Source organism: Vipera ursinii (assembly GCF_947247035.1).
Source record: "Vipera ursinii genome assembly, chromosome: 3".
In the NCBI taxonomy this organism is placed as follows: Eukaryota; Metazoa; Chordata; class Lepidosauria; order Squamata; family Viperidae; genus Vipera; species Vipera ursinii.
This window is the reverse complement of record NC_139516.1, coordinates 203,565,091-203,588,814: the sequence shown is the minus strand read 5'-3', so window position 1 is coordinate 203,588,814 and position 23,724 is coordinate 203,565,091. Positions and strand designations below refer to the sequence as shown.

General features: G+C 41.7%; 1 protein-coding gene across 1 annotated transcript in view; it reads left to right on the top strand.

Annotated features, from left to right (window-relative positions):
* Positions 1-1,463: 1,463 nt before the first annotated feature.
* HHLA1 (HHLA1 neighbor of OC90) overlaps positions 1,464-23,724 on the top strand; it is a gene marked incomplete at both ends in the record, with an annotated part of 48,955 nt that continues 26,694 nt past the window's right edge. Inside the window, 3 exons of the mRNA XM_083360343.1 lie at positions 1,464-1,527; positions 21,727-21,786; positions 23,258-23,338. Coding sequence (XP_083216469.1) covers positions 1,464-1,527; positions 21,727-21,786; positions 23,258-23,338 — 205 coding nt within the window. The remainder of the gene's footprint in view (positions 1,528-21,726; positions 21,787-23,257; positions 23,339-23,724) is intronic.

Below are 23,724 nucleotides of genomic sequence, written 5' to 3'. Positions count from 1 at the left end.
TTGACTGGTTGCTCAGAAAGTGATGTAAAAGAGCCTTGGTGGAGCAGTGAGCTAATGCCTCCTTAAGTAACACCAGCTGCCTGCAACTAGTGCAGGTTCGAGTCCCACCAGGCTCAAGGTTGACTCAGCCTTCCATCCTTCCGAGGTAGGTAAAATGAGGACCCAGATTGTTGGGGGCAATAAGCTGACTTTGTAATAATGCCGCTTGAGGCGGGGACGAAAGCCCTAATAAGCAGGCATATACATACAATGAAGGCTATTGCTAAGCACATTGATTTGTGCTTTAAATTGCAAGCCGCCCTGAGTCTTCGGAGAAGGGCGGGATATAAATGGGATTAAAAAAATAGTATTAAGTGAACAAGGCTATAGTTATAAAAAATTATAGAAGAAAAATCGGTGGAAACTTTACCAAAGGTGGCATTTCTAGTGTATGCTTTTCCCAAAAGGTTTCCACAATTTTGGCCACTGCTATAGGGCTAGGATAGGGAAATTGCTTGCTCAATAATTGCAGGGGTATATAAAAAAAAAATTCAGAATACTAGTTGTCTGCAAATTAAATATATAATTCTTGATCTTTCTAACAAACACTAAGAGTGTGTGATGTGATGAGAAGTGGGCAAATGCAGTTTTAGGCTGCATCAGAAGAAACCATGATGAAGTCACTTGTGACATGATACAAAAATGACATGAATCATGTACTTGCCCTATTTTACACCAGCTGGCTGGATAGTTTCAGGTTGGAAAAGACCAGGTCTACACATGAAGGTCCAATTAAACTCTTATTTCTAAAATCCTATGCACCAGGAATCTTCTCAAATAAGTGTTATCGCCTGCTTGGAGTTAGATAAAGGTCCATAGAATTCAAGAGAGGTTGGACTTAGTCTGCTTGTGGCTATGTAGGGATTCTAGGCTGATCCCTCTTTTAACTCCACCCGCAGCTTCTGCCACTCTTTCTTTTACAGACATACAGTACAATAACTGTCCCCCACCCCCTGTGGATGCACTTACATCAACTAACTGTATATGTTCCAATCCTGCCCACTGACAGTATCATTGTGTTCTTCTTTGACCCAACTTCTCATTTGAAGGACTTATCCAGTTCTTGGCATGTATTAAGAGGAAATGAAGAAGGGAAGAGAAGGTCCAGGAAACTAATCCAGGGTTAAAAACAAAATCCAACGAGCAGAGATTGACAGGTTTGCACATGGTGGCTACAAAAGTCTCCTAGAGAAGGTCAAGACTTGGTGTCTCTCATCCGAGAATGGAGGAAAAGAAATAATGCATATTAAGTTATAGGAAGGCTACTTTTGACTGAATATGAGAACAAAATCTCCTATCTATAAGGGAGTTTGAAGTCAGTGCCAAGGACCCAGAAAGATGCTGGGCTCTCCTTCCTTAAATATCTTAGGAAAAGTACATCTGCCTTGTAATGTTGCAGGGAGGTGCAACATTCACACTCCCACATGCTCCAAGACACCATTTTGAGCCTGAATTTGAACTACCGCACAGCCCAAGTGGATAAAAGCTGTGAGTCAGCCATGTGACACAGCCGCTAAAAGGAGAAATGTGTGGTTAGGTTGCATCAAGACAAGCAAGCTTTCCAAAGAATATGAGATAAATATTTGCCTCTACCTTGGTTGTGATTCTCTCCAGGAGAGATGGAGGGACAATTGTTGGTTTAGCCTTGTGAGTAACAGATTGAATGGATATATGATAGCACTTCCAAAAATGTTATGTGGGTATCTGACACAAATAGTTCTTTTCCTCTCTTAAAGCCCTACACAAAATCATGAGCATGTCACTGTCTGTACATGACCCAGAAATATAACAGCCCTCTCTTTATTGGATCCTGAGCAGATGTTGGATTCCACCCATATTCCATCCAATGATTTCTATAATGTAGTGCAGAGAGTGGTATGTAGATGTCTCCCTCTTTGCATCTGAAGCCATCTTTTAAATGTGGAAGCCATTACAGGAGGCACCTTATGTCAGCCGCGAGCTATGAGGAGTCAGGGTTAGATAAAAAAATGAGTACAAGTTTATTCCATGAAGGGGATACTGGCTCAGCGGTTAAAGGCACTGAGCCTGTCATTTGGAAAGCTGACAGCCCAGGTTTGAGACCCAAGTGCTGCGCAATGGGGTGAGCTCCTGTTACTCACCCCAGCTCTTTCCAACCTAGCAGTTTGAAAGCATGCAGATGTGAGTAGATAAATAGGCATAACTTCGGTGGCAAGGTAACAGCATTGTGTGCACCTTGGCATATAGTCATGTTGGCTACATGATCATGGAAGTGTCTTTAGACAACACTATCTCCCTCGGCTAAGAAACAGAGATGAGCACTGTCCCCAAAAGTCGTACACAACTGGGCAGGGGAACCCTTTATCTTTACTTTTTATTCCATACATATTCTAAACAAGGATCTGATGGCCTACTGTTGGTCAAGCCAAATTGGTGGTAGATAAGAATCAATGGAATTCAAGGAGGGCTGGACCTAGATCTTTTGTGGGAGCGAAGGGACTTCAGACTGATGATGCACTTGACCCCCCCCCCCTCAAGCTCAGCCTGATCATTTCCTACTTCTTCATCTCTAGAGATGTAGGCAGCTCCACCTAGCCCTCCATGGATTCATCTACCCCAGGAGTGTCAAACTGGCAGCCCACAGACTGGATGTGTCACATGCAAGTCACACCCACCCCATCTCCACGAAGGCAAAAAACATCAGGATACGTCAGGACACATCATGTGACGTGATCACGTTTGGCACCTGTGATCTACCCTATCCCCTGCTACTATGAGCTCTGAGGCAGTAACTGACATCTCACAGACCTTGATATCATTGTGCAAATAACTCAATGATGGTCCATTTTTTAGGAATTCGAAAATAGCAAAACACAAAACGATCAATGCATTGTAAAGGCCTTGCAACGTATCAACAAAGAAATGGATTGCTTACCTTCAGATTAAGATGAAAATTAGCCTCCTAGAAGTATCCTCACAGCTCTTCAGTCTCTCTTTATCTTTTGCATATCGAAACACAGGCAAAGGGCTGAGGAATGTTTACATCGCAATTTGGTGCATCCAGAAGAATGGAAGCTACAGCAGATCCTTGACATTTTCCCCCTTCCAGTCACTGAGAAGACAAAAGGAACAACATTGCTAAACTTTCAGTCAGTGTGAAATCCAAAATGCAACGTTTCTTTAAATAAAATAATTATGGTAAAGTATTTCAAATACCATGCTCTTCAAATTCTAAATTTCTAAATTATTCTCTAAATTCTTCCATTATACTGTAGTTACAATTCCTCAGGGTTTAAAAGGGCTAGGTTTATTCCTGAATTTCCTACTTAAAGCCAGTTATAACTCATATTTTTGTGCCTTGCTCACTTAAAAAAACATTTCTTCTTGCTTATCAGGTTTTGGCTGATAAGGGAACATAACCTGTGTACAGGTGACCTTTAGGACTGTTCCTAATATTATTCCATGAAATTTTTAAATGATACGTGTCATTTATATTCCAGCTCCGTTTAGCATTTTAACAACTTTAATCAGTTAGTTTCAACATACGGATGTATATACTTACTGTACGTTATGCAAATAACTGTTCTTACCTGCTTTTTTTAAAAAAATTAAATAAAAAAATTACATTCTGCTTTTAAACACACCTGCACCAATGATTAATAAAACAATGGACATTTAAGTTACTTGCAGTTTAGAGGGATTTTGTAAATATCACACAACCAAGTAGGGAGACTTCGACGAACTGAGCATCTGGATTTTCTTCTGCACTTTTTCTCCAGGAAATGTTCAAACCATACACATTCCCTCTGTGTATTTCTCTCTGTCTCACACCTGATAATGGAATGGAATGGAAAGGAAAGGAACAGAATAGAGCTGGACCTTGGAGGTCTTCTAGTCCAGCCCCCTGCTCGAACAGGAGAACCTATACTATTTCAGACAAGTGACTGTCCAGCCTCTTCTTAAAAACCTCCAGTGATGGAGCACCCACAATTTCTGAAGGCAAGCCATTCCACTGGCTTATTGTTCTCACTGTTAGGAAGTTTCTCCTTAATTCCAGGTTGCTTCTCTCTTTGACCAGCTTCCAACTATTGTTTCTTGTCCTGCCCTCTGGTGCTGCAGCCCTTCAAACAATGCAGGCATTATGAGAGTCCATTACATGAATGGGTGCTATGTATGTATGTATATGTAATTTTTTTGGCTTGCTAACAAAGAATATATATGACGGTGGGTTCCTCGGTACTCTCTGAACTTAGCTGGGTTTTTTTTGAGATATTTCATTTTAGAAATGAAAAATCATTAGTGCTAGAAGGGAGAGGAGCAAGCCACTTGTATATCAACTCAGAGCAAATCCCACTCCCTTCTAGCACTGATAATGTTACCTAGCTGGGTAATGAAACGTCTGCAAGAAAACAACCAAGCTCAGAGGGCACCAAGGACCGCACAGATCGGCTGTGAACTTCATATATTCTCTTTTATTTTTTATACAACTATGGGGCACTGCAAAAAGTTGTAAATGCAGACCAGTTGCCAAGTGCCCAAAATGCCATCAAGTGACCATGTGGGGAGGGGGGAAGGGGGGGGCTTTTGGAAGTTGTAATCTGGGCTTAAGTAGCCCCAGGGAGGTCAGTCTTAACTTCAAATGGTCACTATGCAACCGGTCGCAAATTAAGGACTACCTGTATATTTTGTGTGGATATTACCTCAGACATTCTCTCTCTGGAGGAGAGGATAACCAGAAGTAAAGACTGGGGCTCTGTGGGGAAGAGATGAAAAGCCAACTTTGGGGACAAATTGCCCTGGAGAAAATCTTTGTCTTTGTTGAGAGCTGACATCAACTTGATGGCAGCCAATCCAACAAATAATTAAATATATTGGGAACAATAGTGGCTATATACACGGGGTTTACATTCTGATGTTTGTTATTCCAGATTTTTCCCCCACAATTCTTTGTTGTGCTCATTTCTCTACTTCCTGCAATACTCCCCGGCCAAACCCACATTTGAAAACCTCCCCCCCCAATTCAATGAAAAACGTATTGTAGTTTTGCGGTGTTTTGTGAAAATAAAACGTTAGCAGCGAGCAGCAAGGCCGTAATTGTTTTTCGTTGTTACATTGATTTACTGTATGTGCATTGAGGGACATTGTCAAGGAACCAAAGGCAATATTTATTGTAACAATGGTTAGGAAATCTTCTCGCTTCTTTCTAAACTGTCAGCCAAAACCACCGAATAATTGGGCACAGCCACCATAGTCTGTGAATCTGTACAACTTTGTTTACACACCATCATTATACCTCAAGTGTTGAAACTTTAGAATACAGAATATAGAATACAGCGTAAGGGAGTTAGGAAAACAAGCAGTTCAGATGCTGTTGTGATTCAGGGTCAGCCTGTGGGTTCGGCAGTTGGGTCGGACGATTCAGGGGAGGAGGAGGAGGGGGGTGTTGAAGAGCTTGCTGAGGGGGTTGGAGATCTTGCTGATGAGAGCCCTCAGCCAGGCCACTCCCACCTGGTCACGATGGAGACCCAGCTGTGTGAGCCTGACAGTGTGGATGAAGATGACCCACAGCTGGCCCTGTTCAAGGACGCCCGACGCAGGAGGCAGTCAATCAGGAGTAAACAGAGGAAGGCAATGGGGCACCTTGGAAGGAGGCAGAGAGAAGCCACGCCCTGAACTGTATAAAAGGGGAATGCGTGGGAGGGCTGGTTTGCTGAAGGCAACCGCTTGATTAGTTCCTGTTTCATAGCTCCTGTTTCATGGTTGGTGTCTTGTTTTGCTCTGTTTTATGTTAATAAATTTGGCAGGCTTAATTCCAGCCTCTTGCCGTTTGTAAAGGGGTTGTCCCTGCCTTTTCTGCAGGGCCGGTAGCAGGCTGGTACAGAACAGATGCAAACTGAAGACTTTCCTCCCCAGTTAAAAATTATTCTGTTTTATTTCCAGTAACCACCTAACTCTACACAGGTCAAAAGCAAATTTAGCTACTTTTTCTTTGCTGTTTCACAGTGTATTTTGTGCTTCGAACCAGCGCACTTTCTTCCCTCCCTTAATAGAATAAGAGTGGGAATCACTTCCTTGATTCCTTCCTCTCGCGCTTGGCTGAATCATCCCTTGTCTCTTGAATTAAAAAACAAGGAAGTTAAATTTATAGCCCTGAGAAAGTGCTCTGCGCTCATTCATTTGAGCAGGGCTGTCATAGATAGTGCACTGTTCATCTCATAAGGCTTTGTGGGGTCCCTGGATGAAATCAAACAATACCGCAATTTAGCAAAACACTGCGGAGCGCAACGGGGAAGCTATCAGGGCAAAGCTGGGAATCCTGCTGAAAGTCAGATGATCTACTCATCCAGACATCAAACAGTCAGGACAAGGGTCCAGAAACTGCCTTTCTTTCTCAGTTATAAGGATTCGTAATTATCCTGCTTTGTTCCACGGGGAGATGACAAACAGGCCATCAGTGATAACAGAAACCTTCAAGGGGGTATCTTAACAGTGACAGATTTGCCTTCCAAGATATAGTTTAGATAGCTTAAAAGAGCTTGATCAAAGAATATTGTTTGGTCTGGGATGGCACCCACCCCACCAACAAGAGCAAATGGGGTAAGGCGGGGGGGTGTCCTCAAACGTGGCCACTTAAAAACTTGTGGACTTCAACTCCCAGAATTCCCCAGCTGGCTACAGAGCAAAGAGTAACAGAGTTGGAAGAGACTTATTCCTACCTCCTGCTCAAGCATGAAATCAGGTGTAACTCAGCTAACAGCCGCCTGGCTTAGCGATGGAAATTCCGCTCCTGATTGTAGTCATAAGTGAAGGCCGCAAAAGGTGATCCCGGGATGTGGCAACCGTCATGAATATGAGTCATTTGCTGAGTGTCTGAATTTTGATCGCGTGACCATGGGGATGCTGCAAGGGTCCTAAGCATGGAAAAGGGTCATGCCATTTTTTTCCTCCAGTGCTGTTTTTTTAACTTCAAATGGTCACTAAACGAATGGGTGTAAGCTGAGGCCTACCTGTATACTGTTATTCTAAAAATGCTGCAGTTTCTCCCGAGATGCTCATGGCCTACAGAGGCTCCCAATGTTTGGTTCTGATAGACGAGGACTCAGAGTGGTTAGCAAAGAACGAGTTTATTGAATACACAAAGTCAACTGTCAACTGTCAAATGTTGCAACCTTATATAGGGGTAGTGTTTGAAGTGTAGCCAATCAGTGGAGCTTATTTTCCCGCTCCTAGGTTATTGCACCCAATGATTGCACCAGGATTTCCCGCTCAAACCCTTGCTAATCTGCACACAGCTAGTTCCCTGTTTAATAACTATTTACATACACAACACCCCTTACCCCCCAGTTGTTGTTAACTCTTTACAAAGTCCCTTAAATATTTTGGTGGCCTATGAACTCTAGAAGGGTATCTATTAGTCTGACTTCTGGGGACCCCCTTTCCAGATTGACCGCTGGGCTGCTCATCTGTGTTGGACCTAGGCTCTGGGTTACTTGACTCTGATGTTTCCCTGTTGCTGTTTTGTGCGTTGGTTTGTGTTTGATACTCCGTAGTCACTGTCCTACCTCGCAGGGGTGCCTCCTGATCTAATTGACTCGATTGTTGCTGCTGTGGGGATACAGGGAAAGAGATGTTTTGCCATTCCTCTACCACGCTCTCTGGCATGTTGTTATTAAAGAATTTGGATGTGCTTCCTTCCCCATTTGAGCTATGGCCCCCCTCTACTGGCAAACACCCCCTGGATCTTTTCCTCAGCTGATCAGTGTGTCTTTTACAGGTCCTATTCCCTTCCCCCTCAATAGTGTATGACAGAGGTCCTAAAATCTCAGTCACCACCCCTGGCATCCATTTGTCCCCTTGGGCATAATTCCTGGCCCAGATCAAGTCCCCCACTTTAAATGTTCTGTTAGGAATGTCCAATTCAGCACTAGGCAGAAGTCTGTCAGGGTGTAGTCTGTCCAATTTGGTGGTTAGTCTCCGTCCCCACCGCATTTCAGCTGGACTTTTCCCTGTGGCGGAACAAGGGGTCGTATGTTGGGCCAACAAAAACTCGGCCAGTCTCTGATGCCAGTCACCTCGAATGATTCTTTTTAAGGCGTCCTTTGTGGTCCTCACATTACGTTCAGCCAAGCCGTTAGTGGATGGGTGGAAGGGTGCTGATGTCCTGTGCTTAATCGAGTTGGCCTTGAGGAAATCCTGAAATTCAATAGATGTGAATTGTGGCCCATTATCCGAGACAATTAAATCCGGCAACCCATGAGTGGCAAAGAGGCCCCTTAATGCCTGTATGGTTCTACCTGAGGTTGCTGAACTGACTGGTACTACCTCTAGCCATCTAGAGAAGCTGTCAACCACTACCAGAAATGTTAACCCCTGGAAAGGCCCAGCGAAATCAATATGGATTCTGGACCAAGGATTTCTAGCTAACTCCCACTTATGCGTACGAATGTGTTGTTGTTCCGGCCTAGAGCTTTGGCACAGATGGCAATTGGCAACACACTCTTCAATATCCTTGTCCAGTCCTGGCCACCACAAGTGACTCCTAGCCAACGCTTTCATCCTAACTATTCCCGGGTGTCCTTCATGTAATTCTAATAAAATAGCTGATTTGTGGATTCCTGGAATAACCACACGATTTCCCCAAAGTAAACATCCCAGATGAACTGACAGTTCATCTTTCCTTCTAAAATAGGGAATATATTTTTCATCTGGATTGGCGTTTGGCCACCCGCTCAGGACCCAGGCCATTACTCTCTTTAAGGTGTAGTCTTTGTTTGTTGCCTCAGCTATGTCTTTAGCAGTTAGTGGCAAATCAGGGATATCCTGTAGGGACATTATTTGTCCCGCAGGTGCAGGGTCTTCCTCTGTTATGTTTAGGGGCAATCTGCTAAGGGCGTCCGCATGTCCCATGTCCTTGCCCGGTCTGTATTGGAGGGAGAATGAGTATGCTGAGAGGAAAATAGACCATCTCAGCATTCTAGGTGACATTATTTGGGGAGTCTGTTTATCTGTGGTAAACAGTCCTAACAGGGGCTTGTGGTCAGTCAGTATAGTAAAGTTCCTGCCATAAAGGTAGTCGTGGAACTTTTTAACACCTGCCACTATTGCTAATGCCTCCCTGTCAATCTGAGCATAATTCCGCTCTGCTTTGGTTAGTGTGCGTGAATAGTATGCAATTGGTCTTTGTATTCCTTGTTTGTCTAAATGACTGATGACAGCCCCTACCCCATAAGGCGAAGCATCGCACGCCAGGTAGATAGGTTTATTTTCTATAAAGTGGGTTACAGTTGATTTACTGGACAATATGTCCTTTAAAGTTTGGAAACTTACTCTGTGTTTGTCTAGCCATTTCCAAGGAGTCTTCTTATCTAAGAGTCTGTGGAGGGGTTCTGCGATGGCAGCCTTGTGTGGCACAAACGTATGGTAAAAATTTACCAGTCCTAGGAATGCCTGCAATTCTGCTTTATTCTTTGGTTCTGGGGCACATTTAATTGCTTTAATTTTGTCAGGGGTAGGGTGTATTCCATTTTTATCAATTCTAAACCCTAAAAAATCAGTGGATTTAACCCCTATGCTACATTTTTCCCTTTTTAGTTTCAAACCAGCCCTCCTAAATCTACCCAGTACCTGTTCCAGTCGCTCTACTAACATTCCTTCATCTTTTCCAGCAATCAAGACATCATCAAAATAAGGGCATACTCCTGGTATGCCCTTTAAGGTCCTCTCCATCACTTCTTGAAAGATGCCTGGAGCTGCTGCAATACCAAATTGCAGCCTATGGACCTGGAACGCCCCCTTGTGGGTAACTATCGTCTGTGCCTCTGCAGCCTCTTTAGAAACAGTCAACTGTAAGTACGCATGCGCCAAGTCGAGCTTGGCGAACATGGCGCCGTCCTGGATCGTGGCGAGGACCTGCTTCACCGTCGGGACCGGGTAAGCGTGCTTTTTCATTCCCAAGTTGAGTGTGGCCTTATAGTCAGCGCAGATTCTCACATCCCCGTTGGGTTTGAGGGGTGTGACAATCGGCGTTTCCCACAGGCCACCCTCAACAGGTTCTAGTACCCCGAGGCCTACAAGCCTGTCGAGCTCGGCCTCGATTTTTTCCTTTAGGGCGAAAGGTACCCTTCGGGCCTTAAGCCTGATCGGTTTTACAGAGGGGTCTAGGTTAAATTTAATTGGGGGCCCTTTGTACCGACCCCAAGACCCATCGAATACGTCTGCAAATTCATTGCAGACTGATTCGAGGGTCTTATTTTTAATTACAGAATTTATCCCCCCGATCCAAATGCCCAGGGCAGGGAACCAGTTAACCCCTATTAAGCTAGTCCTATGTCCCTCCGTGACAATTAATTCTAAGATCCCCTTAAATCCCTTGAATTTAACACTAAGGCTGACCTTCCCTTTTATTTTTATGGGGCTTTTCTGGAAGTCGGTTAATTGAATGTTTGTTGAATTAAGTGGAATTTTCCTTCCACTTATTTGTTCTATCCTCTCAAGGGTTTCAGTGGAAATTATTGACACTGAAGCCCCTGAGTCAATTTCCATTCTGCAAGGGACCCCTTGCAGGTGGACCGTAATTTTTGATTTTCCTACAGGAAAATCGTGCCCATTTCCCTGTTTCCTCCGGCTGACACGCGCCACCTCCCCTAGATTTGGCATTTTTACCCAGGGTTTAGGGGTCTCCTTGCCACTTAAACTAGGGGTTACCTTACCCTCGGCCCACACATCGATTTCGTGGAGGCGGTTGTCACGAACACGGCTCCGGCAGATGGCCTGGATGTGGCCGGTCTTGCCGCATGCCCTGCACCTTGCGGTACGGAATCGGCAAGAGGCCCAGGGATGGTTGCCTCCGCAGCTGCCACATCGGTTCTGGTTGTCCGTGTCGCGCGGTCTGGTCGCGGTGTCCCGCCAGGGTCGTTGAGTCGCCGTCGCTTGTCTTTGCGGAGTTGCGGGTTGTTGTCGGCGGGCAGGTTCAGGCCCCTCACTTCTGGGTTGTCTTGGCGCCATTTTCCCGAACCGCCTGGAGACTTCAGCGATATCTTCTTCCCACTGTTGGTCCACCTCCCCGCAGTCCACATAGCCTTCTTGGTTGATTTCGGACGAAGCTGCCATGCTACTGCGGGGGGGGTCGCGATACCCGGTTGATTCGTACGTTAAAAGTTCGTCGAGCACCTCCTGCAGATTGCCAGTGGGTTTGGATATAATTCTGTTTTGTAGCTGCTCGTCCCGCAAGCCCAGTACAACTCGGTCACGAATTCTTATTTCAAGATTATCATATTTACATCGTACTGCGGCTTCCCGGACGGCAGCGACAAATTTTTGTATGGATTCTCCCGGCCTCTGGTTTCTTTTCTCGAAGATGCGCCGCCAGAATAATTCGGATCTCCTAGGTGTAAAGTGGACTTTTAGTTTAGCTAGGAGATCGGCATACGGCACGCTTGAGACCGGTTGCGGTTGACACAGTCCGACAGCGACTCGGTAGACCGGTGTGCCGCAAATCGTCAGTAATGCTGCCGCTTTTTTCCGGTCGTCTGTGATTCCGTTCACTAGCAGGAACCCTTCGACCTGTCCTACGTATTCTTCCCAATCTTCGGGGAAGTTTGGGTCGAATTCCTTCAGTGACCCGATCTGCGCCATTCGGAGACTTTTTGTTCTGCCGCGGCCGCTCGGTTGACTTTGACGCGTATTCGAATTTGCCGCCTTTGTGCGACAATTCCGCCGATTCTCTGGTCTTCTGTCTATCCCACCCTCGTCGCCAATTGTTTGGTTCTGATAGACGAGGACTCAGAGTGGTTAGCAAAGAACGAGTTTATTGAATACACAAAGTCAACTGTCAACTGTCAAATGTTGCAACCTTATATAGGGGTAGTGTTTGAAGTGTAGCCAATCAGTGGAGCTTATTTTCCCGCTCCTAGGTTATTGCACCCAATGATTGCACCAGGATTTCCCGCTCAAACCCTTGCTAATCTGCACACAGCTAGTTCCCTGTTTAATAACTATTTACATACACAACACCCAACCCCTTCCGTGATATGGATGGTGTGTCTTCACGTTATGTTTAACTCCCAGAAACTACATAGATAGGCTTTGTCTGTGAGGGCCTTTCTCTAACCTGTTCTTTCAAATCTACCAACAGTGCACACATCTCCACTGTAACTGGGTCCATTCCTTGTTGCTGGCCATGTTCCTCTCTTCCTTCCTTCCTTCCTTCCTTCCTTCCTTCCTTCCTTCCTTCCTTCCTTCCTCGCTCCCTCCCTTCCTTCCTTCCTTTCTCCCTCTCTTCCTTCCTCCCTCCCTTTTTTCCTTTCTCCCTCCTTCCCTCCGTCCCTTCCTTTTTCCTTCTTTCCTCTCTTCTCCTTCCTTCCTTTTCCTTCCTCCCTTCCTTCCTCTTTCTTCCCCTTCCTTCCTTCCTTCCTTCCTTCCTTCCTTCCTTCCTTCCTTCCTTCCTTCCTTCCTTCCTTCCTTCCTTCCTTCCTTCCAACTGCTGCCTTAACCATTACACTCAACAGGTTTTCCTTTCTTGTGGAAACTGGAGAGGGTGGTAGATTGTTGGATTACGTCTACTCGGAATCATGAGCTTACAAGGATGTGAACAATGTTTTGGAAGTAAAACAAAGCCATGGCATTGAAAACCCTTTTTTCCCCCAAAGTCACCATCTGACTGTCCAAAGTGATGACACGCAGGGACACTGTCTCTTTAACCAGTGTGGAAAAGAAACTACACCATCCTATTTTCCAGGGAATGGAATAGCTGCCAACTGGTTTCAGGTCCCATTGAGAGACTCACTCAAGTTGGTGCCACAAGGATTTTGTCTCGCTTGGCAGGTATCCTTCAAAACTTCTTCTGCATCATTTTGGGCAACTTCCTTTGCTCAGAGACATCCTCTTTTTTCTTCTTTTAGAAGATTATCAAACTCACTGCTTTTCAGCCTGGTTCTCTTTCATCCAGTGGTTGTCCTGCTGATAGACGACGTGTGCAAGAATTTGTCAACGCCAGCTCACAGCCGCTAAGCCAGGTAAGCTGAAACTGAAAAGATTTGAAGATAGGATCGAAGAAGAAGAAGGGGAAAAAAACAAGTTCTAAGCCAGCACGATTTCAAAATAAATTAGCTGTGCCTTGAAAGTTCCCCAGATTCTAAATATGTACCACGGAGACTTTTAAAATATTTATTTTTGTTTATATTTCCTACTTCTTAGCTGCCTGTCTCCCTTGGAGAGGAGCTCTGGGAGGTGAACATTTTAAACAAACATACCCAAAGAGGTCGATTTGAACACTACATCTTAAATTCTAGGATCTGTTGAGTTGCAATAAAATAGAATCATATTCTAGAAATGAGTTGGTGATACTTTTTTCCATCTGCCTTTTTTTTAAAATGAACCTGAAATGGGTGCTGGTGGCCTTTTTTTTCTCCCCAGCTTAATATCAAAATAGGACAGATCAAAATAAGACAGGAAAATGGGCAGAGAAGATTCTTCTTACTACGTTGTTTACTATAATTTCTTTGCTTAATTTAAGAGATGCAGTCGCCGCTTCTGACATGAAGATACCACCGAACACAGTTAATTTTTTTTTGTTAGACTGACCTGCTTGTTGAGTCACAACAATGAAAGAGCAATAAATTCCAACTGAAATTCATCTCTTTATTTTAATTCAAACAGCTAAAGAGATCGCCAAAGGGAACAGAACCCGATTAAAGCAGATTCATTCCTCAATGAAGTTAAGGGCAAAACTATTGATGCTTAAAAGTATTGAAATTTCTCTATCAATGGATTAAAGCAGACTCATTCCTTGAAGAAGTTAATGGGCAAAACTTCTGACACTCAAAAAGCGTTGGAATTTTTCTATAATTGGATTAAAGCAGATTCGTTCCTTGATGAAATGAAGGGCAAAATTATTGACGCGAAAACTATTGGAATTTATCTTAAACTGGATTAAAGCAGATTCATTCCTTGAAGACGTTAATGGGTAAAACCATTGACTCTTAAAAGTATTGGCACTTATGATAAATAGGGAAGGAAAAAACAGGCAACATTATAATGGTAATCTACCGGTAGCTTACTTTTTAATCTAAAACACCAAATAATCCCAGAATCAGGCACAGAAGAAAGTAAGTTGGCAGTGCTGGCTGTAGTACATACAATAACATCTCACAAAATATAGTTGCATACACACATGGAAACTTGATTTTGACTTGGTGGATCCAGGATTCTCTAACAAGAAGCAAAGTAATTTAAAAAATAAATAAATCATGCTCTTCAAGCAAAGAACTTTTGAACTAAGTGAATGGCACACAGGCAAGTTTAGCAGAGTATTTTTCATACTTCATATTCACCATGAGTGAGTTGAGCAGCCACATCAGTTTTCTTTCATAAATAAATAAAACAAATATTTATTTCCATTTCCCCTTGGTATACTTCAAGTACGGTGAGTGAGAAACTCTGGAGGATTTATTGAAAGTTCTGCAGAGATCCTCCAGTATTTGCTTTTGAGTTATTGCTTTCTTTTCTCCAAGAAAATTCATCTTGAAGATAAAATTATAAAATGCCATTGAAATCCAACGCATAGCCAAACCATCTTGGAATATTCTGTTTTGACTACTAGGATGACTAATTGTTATTCCTGGAAGGAGGCTGGATTTCAAAACCATTTTTAAAATATGTATCAAAATTATTTGTTTTCTAATCATCAGTAGCTACTAAAATACACCTTTACACATCAGTAAAGCATTTTACTGATGCTGAATTTAAAAAATAAAATAAAACCATTACTTTGAAAGAAAATTGCTGGAACTTGTATGTTTAAAGAACAGTATATATTTTGATATATTTACTTTCTGCTTCTCTTCACACCATTGAGATAAGCTTGTTGAGGTCTCCATTCAAAGAGAAGCATTAATGACTAGGAAAATTTTTGAAAAATCACACATACTTCTAAGTCAATGTTAAAGGTTGATTTAATAAAAAAAACAACAAACAAGAATTAAAAAGCAAACCTTTTACATTTTGAAATAATTCTCTAAAAATAAATGATTCCAGAAATTGAATTATTAATAATTTCAAGAAATAATTTTCTTGAAATGAGCAATAATTTTCTGGCTTCTTGAAATAATTTTAAACTGGTCTTAATTTTTATAGAAGGGTTTTGGGAGAAAAACAGCAAACTTTTGAAGTCTTTCATAATTTCAACCTGAAATATATAAAGAATGTTAAAGCTCATAAAATTAAATCTTATTGGTTTAGAAGTTTTTGGAAGTATAAAATGTCTGCTGCTGATTAACTGGCTGAAAAATTAATTGTATTCGTTTCTGAATAAAGAATGGGTTTGAATAAAATAATTTATGTTAGATTCCCTATAGTAAAATATGTACTGGCTTAAAATGTTCTTCATTTAACAATAACACAAAATGAGATGATTTGTATGTCTACCTTTTAAATCTATATATGTTTACTGGAGGAGTAAAACATGTTGCGCTCAAATAAGGATGCGAAAATAGCTATCAAAATACCAAATGGGGTTTGCATTTGACACAAAATACACTTAAAATATATTTCTAAAAAACAACAATTGGCTAGGGAATTCTGGGAGTTGAAGTCTTAAAGTTGCCAAGGTTGGAAAACATTAGTCTAACTCCATAAGAAATCCCTATAGTGGTATCTTTCTCCTTCATTGTCCAGAATTGTTTATCAGAAAGTCTAAATGAACTTTGAGGACTGCTCATAAGTCCCTATCTTATAACTTCAAACATTCGCGTCATAACTTGAGGACTATCTGTATCATAAAAATAATACAATTTAATGATCTCTGCGTGATTTCAAGAAATTAGCCTTGGTAATCTTTTCAAGTTTTGTCTTAATAGGAATACTTTGGGAGATTTTAAAATATATTTTAGTACCCATGGCAATCTTTAAGTTAATTGCAATGTCCCTATTGTGATGGGTAATGGGATTGTGTGTCTTGATCCGAAGTTAAACCACTTGGAGTAATTTATTCACTTTGGGAAGTAATAATAATAGAAGAGAATAACAGAGTTGGAAGGTACCTTATTATTTATTTATTTATTTATTTATTTATTTATTTATTTATTTATTTATTTATTTATTTTTTATTAATTTAATTTGTATACCTTGGAGATCTTCTAGTCTAATCTCCTGCTCAAGCAGGAAATCCTATACCATTCCTGGACAAATGGTTGTCCAATCTCTTCTTTAAAATCTCCAGTGATGGAGCACCCACAATTTCTGGCAATTTGTTCCGCTGATTGAATTGTTCTCACTGTCAGGAAATTTCTCCTTAGTTTTAGATTGAATCTATATTGCTCTATAGTTTGTATTACATCCACATCTGTCTTTATAGCTTAATCAATAATATGCCAATTTAGTATAGAAAAGGAGGAAGGTAAATGGATACAGGTGATATGCAACAGAGGTTGTGCGGAGGCTGATTTCAGGAAAGAGTGTTGGCGAGCCTGACTAATATAGTTGCAATATCACAGATATGTGATATACTTCCTGTAAAATATGAGTATTGTTTTGTAAAGCCTTAGTAAGGCCACAGGTGGAGAGCACTGCATCCAGTTTTTGTCATCATATTGCAGGATTTGGGTTTGGCTAGTCTAGAGAAAAGAAGGACCAGGGGAGACATGTTAGCAGTGTTCCAATATTTGAGGGGCTGCCCCAAAGAAGAAGGGGGTCAATTTATTTTTCAAAGCACCATTGGGCAGGACAAGGAACAATGGGTGAAAATTAATCAAGGAGAGAAGCAATCTGGAATTAGGGCGACATTTTCTAACAGTAAGAACAATTGACCAGTGGAACAGCTTGCCATCAGAGGTTGTGGGTGCTTCATCACTGGAAGTTTTAAAGAGAAGACTGGACAGCCACTTGTCTGAAATTGTAAAGGGTCTCCTGCTTAAGCAGGGGGCTGGACTAGAAGACCTCCAAGGTCCCTTCCAGCTCTATTCTGATTGAAATTTAGCTATCATTGAAAGATATAAGAATGCAAGTCGTGTATCTTGCTACTCATCAAACTGTGGTTATGGTCACTAAAATCTATTTTTCCGCAGTGTTATTACTGCTAATGCCAATTTGTATTTAAAACTAATTCAATAGTAATTCATTCCTATCTTTGCCCTGTCTAATTTTGGAGTACAGATTTGGCACATCACTTAAAAATCCAGTGGAGATAGTATCTGTGTGCAAAAAGAAAAAAAATGGACTTATGCATCCTCTTTGTATTTTTACAGTTATTTATATATCCATCTCCCATGTGGTTTGATGTACAGGTAGTTCTTGATTTATGACAGAAATGGAGCCTGTTCATTATAATTGTCAGTTGTGATGTCATGTGATCAGACCTGTTTTTGCGAACTTTTTTGCAGCGGTCATTAAGCAAACACAGTGGTTGTAAAGCAAACAGGGCAGTCATTAAGCAAATCCATTGTTCACTTTGGGGTGTTTTTGCCAAAAAAAGAAAAAAAAAGAAAAAAAAAGAAAAGAAAATGGTGGTCTTTGGTCAAAATGTTGTACAGGTAAATTGTGGTCATGTGGACACAGGGCACTGCAAATAACCGTAAATGTGGGTCAGTTTTTGTGTGCCCTAAATATGGTCATGTGACAATGGGGGGGATTGTGGGGCGGCTGTCGGAACTGGATCATAAGTATCTTTCGGGGCATCTATTGAAACATCAAGCAGTTATAAGTCGAGGACTAGCTGACCCTGGAAGACAGGAGAAAGAGGCAAAGCCCAGACAGTTGTCTGATAAAAGAAATTTGAGTCTGAAAGAAAAGGGATGGAGAAAGTGTCTCAGAGGAGACTTCCCCTACTTTTCAAGAGAGTAAAGGTGAGGGCCTGGAAGAGCACTTTCAGACATACAACACTCTTTCAAAGGAGCCTTACAATAAAGACAGATCTAGCCCTTCTGTCTTTGTGCTGCTTGTATGGACTCCCTTGAAAGGCTAATATTTGGGTGAGCAACTACTGCTTTGGCATATGCAAAAAGAAGATAAGGTCAATGAATACGAGGCAAACCCAGAAAGAGGTGGAGAGACCACATCGAAACAACAACTAACAATGGTTGAAGCTGCCAGAAGAGCAAGAAGCAGAACTTGGTATCTCCCTTGACACAACCTGCCTCCAGAAGCTGTGAATGCTCCAACACTGGAAGTTTTTAAGAAGAGACTGGACAGGCATTTGTCTGAAATGGTATAGGGTTTCCTGCCTGAGCAGGGGGTTGGACTAGATGACCTCCAAGGTCCCTTCCAACTTTACTATTATGATTATGATTATGAGAAGAAGGAGAAGGAGAAGGAGAAGGAGAAGAAGAAGAAGAAGAAGAAGAAGAAGAAGAAGAAGAAGAAGAAGAAGAAGAAGAAGAAGAAGAAGAAGAAGAAGAAGAAGAAGAAGAAGAAGAAGAAGAAGAAGAGCTTTTATTACTCAAAGGGGAGGACCCTGGTCACCTTACCCTAAGGTTCTGCCAACAAATGTAACAATATCTTGCACAGTCAATTGCTTTTGTTTAACATGTCTCTCAGCTAGCCTTGGCCTCCCCAGAGCGCCCCATGCTATTCTCTCTCTAATTTCCTATTTTATTTCCATAAAAGATTCAAAGAGTCCTGGAAACTTTCTGGTCCTCAAATGGTTTTCTCTTTTTCAGGGGCATCCATGGGGTGGGATGTGTGTCAAAAAAGCCAAAAGGGCCTATATATAAAGAGGTAGTGACAGATTTTATTTTCCTGGGCTCCAAGATCACTGCAGATGGGGACTGTAGCCAAGAAATTAAAAGACGCTTGCTCCTGGGGAGGAAAGCCATGGCAAATCTAGACAGCACACTAAAAAGCAGAGACATCACCCTGTCAACAAAAGTGCGTATAGTCAAGGCTATGGTCTTTCCAGTTGCAATGTATGGTAGTGAAAGTTGGACCATAAGAAAGGCTGAGCGCCAAAGAATTGAGGCCTTTGAACTGTGGTGCTGGAGAAGACTCCTGCGAGTCCCTTGGACTGCAAGGCGATCAAACCGGTCGGTCCTAGAGGAGATCAATCCTGACTGCTCTTTAGAAGGCCAGATCCTGAAGCTAAAACTCAAGTACTTTGGCCACCTAATGAGAAGGAAGGACTCCCTGGAGAAGAGCCTAATGCTGGGGAAGATCGAGGGCAATAGAAGAAGGGGACGACAGAGAATGAGGTGGCTGGATGGAGTCACTGAAGCAGTAGGCGTGAGCTTAAATGGACTCCAGAAGATGGTAGAGGACAGGAAGGCCTGGAGGAATGTTGTCCATAGGGTCGCGATGGGTCGGACACGACTTCGCAGCTAACAACAACAACAAGGGTTTCATAACCAGCATTGGACTCTTTTGACCCTTCTCCCCAAGTGCCCTTACTCTTTGGCCTTTTAAGAGTTTTTCTTTCTTTCTTTCTTTCTTTCTTTCTTTCTTTCTTTCTTTCTTTCTTTCTTTCTTTCTTTCTTTCTTTCTTTCTTTCTTCCTTCCTTCCTTCCTTCCTTCCTCCTCTCTGTTGTCTATTTATTTCTCATTTTTTTCATTTTGATTTATATGCCACCTTTTGGCTCGTGGGATATTTAGGTTAGCGAATGAAATAAAATAATGGATTTTTGAAAACCAAATAAAAGCAGTCGAAAGGTCTGGTCTTAACTCCTTTCCTGAAAAAAATATATAAAAAGTGCAGATTGACTTTACTTCCCCAGAATATGAGATCCTTCTTAAAAATGCTTGCAGACTGTTTTCATGAACAATTCATTATATTCCAAACTGGGTAAATGGTTCAGTCAGATCAAAATGCTCAGAACATGACTTGAACAGACGAGAAACATCTTCTGATAGACAGATTCATTTTTCCTGGCGATAGAACTTCAAAGACATCTTCTTTGGCCTTTATCTTTCATTCATTCCCAAATGCCCCAATAATTCAGACTTGGATAATTGTCCTGCCAAACAGAGAGGCTATTTTGCAGCAGCTAGAAAGCAACCTGACCAGGGATTTTATTTTAATCATGCCTTTTGATCTGTGAATCCATTGTGCCCTGATGATAGCTTAAGAGCATCTTAGCTGTCCTTCGGATATCCAGGGATATAGATGATTGCTTCAGATCTGAAACTGATTCATGCAGAATATCCCTAAAGTGATTATCTTCTTTTTTTTCCCCCATGTACAATTACCAGTCTGCCTTCAGCAATCTTTTGCTGTAAAAGGATTATCTTTGGTGTATGATGAAATGAAGGTTGATATCTTCGCTCTGGTGTGGCATGGTGTGGTGCTGTGCTGTGCTCAGCATAGCAACTGGTGAAGAGATGCAGGAGAAGATCCTGTGGGTTTTCTGGATTGGGAAAGAAGGAATGTTCCAACTAATTTAACACTAACTTATTTGTACGTATGTATGTACGCTGCGAACTCCACCTGGGTGTCAGGAAGGGCATCTGGCCAGCAAACACTCAGCTCCATACAGTCACCCCAACGATATCCCAAATTAAGTGATTACAGAGTTTTTAAAAGGGAGTATATGTATTAAATTTGGATTGCTAACAAAGAATTAAAGGGAGACTGATATAGCTATTTCAAGCTTCTTTGCTTTCATCAGCCAGCCACACCCTTCTGAGATTCGAACCTGGGCTGCTTTGCACATTAGGCAGTTGTTTTAACCTCTAGGCCACAGGCTCTTAAGTTTATGTTTATGTTTATGTATATGTGTATATGTACTGTACATCTCTATGATTGTAAGCCATCCAAAGTTACCGTACACAGTGGTAAGATGGGCAGCCAATAAATTTTACAAATATAAATGAATGAATGAATGAATGAATGATTTGCAGACATTCAAAAGGCATCAGCTTGGGAAAAGAGGAAACTGGGGGGTAATGTAAGAATTGAATTGAATTGAACTTTATTTGGACAAATGTAATTTGACACACAAGGAATTTTTCTCCAGTACAGGAGCACTCAGTGTACATGCAAAGCAAAATAATAATAATAATAATAATAATAATAATAATAATAATAATAATAATAATAATAATAATAATGATGATGATGATGATGATGATGCTGCTATCTCTTTTCATTGCAGCAGTGTTTCCGTTAATGGAATAATAAACAACAGCCATTTTGCTTAAGACCTTTCTGTCAGATTCACTGTCTCTCTTCTCTTTCTCCAGATAATTTCTCAGAAAAGCAGATTCCAAAATGCCATTGTTTTCCCTGCGTGGTGGTATTAATTTATCCATCATCTTTTTATACTTCTGCTTTATATCTAGCTTGGGTAAGTAACAAGCTATGGCTGTGTTTTCACAATAGAGTTATGTTGTGGGCTCACAGAATACATATTTTTTCTTTTAACCACCCTGCAATCCCTTGCCTCACAAAATATTGAATCACAAACTAGCCAAAAGCGGTGGGCTAAACCCACATGCTACATCGGGGGGGGGGGGGGGGGAAACTAACCAAGATTAATATTAATGAAATTGGAACATTGTAAAACAAATGTAGTAGCTGAAATTTTCATTTACCTGGTGTAGTGTTCATTCCACCCCCTCAGCAAATTGTATTACGAACGCCATAATTTTGATTCCGCATCTAATAAAGTACTGTTTTCAAACAAGATATTTTATACACTATCATTATTTTTTTTAATAGAGAGGGACATAAAGGACACATTTTCTCAGGAGTCTATTTTTGAAATTGATATCATTTTGTTTTTGTAGCTGCAAGCACAAAGAGAGAAAATAAGAAAGAAGAGCGAGTTGTTGTAATGGCAACCGCAGGTAAATTCTTCTCAGAGAATTCATTTCCTCCTTGTCTTTCTGCAGGCTTGTTCTGAATTAGAAATGGCAGAATTGTTGCAAAGATGGGAGAACTAGACAATAATCAATAATAGCTTTGTAGGAAAATTAGGGTTCCCTTTGACATTGCAAGCAGACTGTAAATATTTTTGTACAGCTGCTTATTGCTCTTTTTAATTCTTGTCTGGTAGTCATTCGAGGCCATTTAAGGATTTGAGATGACTTTCCCATGAGCAGAAACAAAATTTATTCTACCAAATTGATTATGGGATTACTTACTATATGACTAAGTAGTCAGTAAGAAATATGCAGCCAGATTTACAAAATCCTTAGCTTCGCTGACCTACTTTAGTGATCTGTTATTTCTGGTTTTATACATGAACATTTGTACCTTCACACAAACATATACCACTTGTGTGTCTATGAACTAAATAGATGGGCACTTTTGTGTTTGTGAGTGTATGTTTGTGTGTATGAATTAAATAGATAAAAATAGATAGACAGATGTTTGATAAGACCAGATCCGATATGTAAATGACACCTTTGTCATAATAAAAACCAACTAGAGAACACACACAAAACCATCAACAACATCTTCAGCGGTATAAAATTGACAAGGGAAGGAGAAAAGAATAGCACTTAGACTTATATACTTCTTCATAGTGCTTTACAACCAGTGGTGGGATCCAGCCAGTTCCTACCAATTCAATAGAACTGGTAGCTAAATTTTGCTGAGTTCGGAGAACCAGCTTAATGCACAGTGCTTCTGGAAGTCCAGTCTAGGCTTCGGAGGTCATGAGAAGGCCTCCCAGGCCTAGAATGATCCACTGGAAGTGTATGGATGCCACTTCCGGAAGTCCGATCTAGGCCTCGGAGGCCTGGAGGAGGCCTTCTAGGCCTAGAACAACCTGCCGGAAGCGCATGGATGCCACTTCCAGAAGTCCTTTCTAGGTCTCCCAGGCCTAGAACGGCCTGCCGGAAGTGCATGGATGCCACTTCCAGAAGTCCATTCTAGGCCTTGGAGGCCCAGGCCTGCATCCAAAAAGACAGCCAGTTGTTCAGGTATTTGAATGCCACCACTGGGATTCTCGATCCTCATTTTATTGACCTTGGAAGGATGGAAGGCTGAGTCAACCTTGAGCCGGTCAGAATTGAACTGCCAAACTGCTGGAGGAGAAATGTCAAAGTAAAGCAAACAATGTTTCATGGCCATAGTGCAAACCCTTTTCTACGTGCATGCTGACATTGCATGCTTGCCCCGAATGGGTGCAAAGGTGAATATGAGCCAGTGGCCTGAGCATCTGAATTTTGATCACATGACCATGGGGATGCTGCAATGGTCGTAAGTGTGAAAAATGGTCAAAGGTCATTTTTTTCAGTGCCGTTATAACTTGGAACAGTCACTAAATGAATGGTTGCAAATCAAGGACTATATGTATTTTTCCTTTTTCAGAGCTCCCTGCAAAATTGGTTGATCTGGCAGCGCTGAACCTGACGGGGATGGTAAATGGCATGCTAAACACCGCTCTCAGAGGTAGCTTCTCATTTGACTACTTTTTTCTCTTTGATAAGTCACATTCAACCAGCAGACAAAGAAATAGGAAAAAGAGAAATGCATATGAAGTGAAGCCATTGGCCAAAAACCTGCTCTAACCTCTTGTCCTTACCAAGAAAATATAGCAATAGCAATAGCACTTAGACTTATATGCCGCTTTACCATGCTTTACAGCCCTCTCTAAGCAGTTTTCAGAGTCAGCATCTTGCCCCCAACAATCTCGGTCCTCATTTTACCCACCTTGGAAGGATGGAAGGCTGAGTCAACCTTGAGTCAGTCAGAATTGAACTCCTGTCAGTGGGCAGAGTTAGCCTGCAATACTGCATTCTAACCACTGTGCCAACACGGCTTCTATACAATGTAGA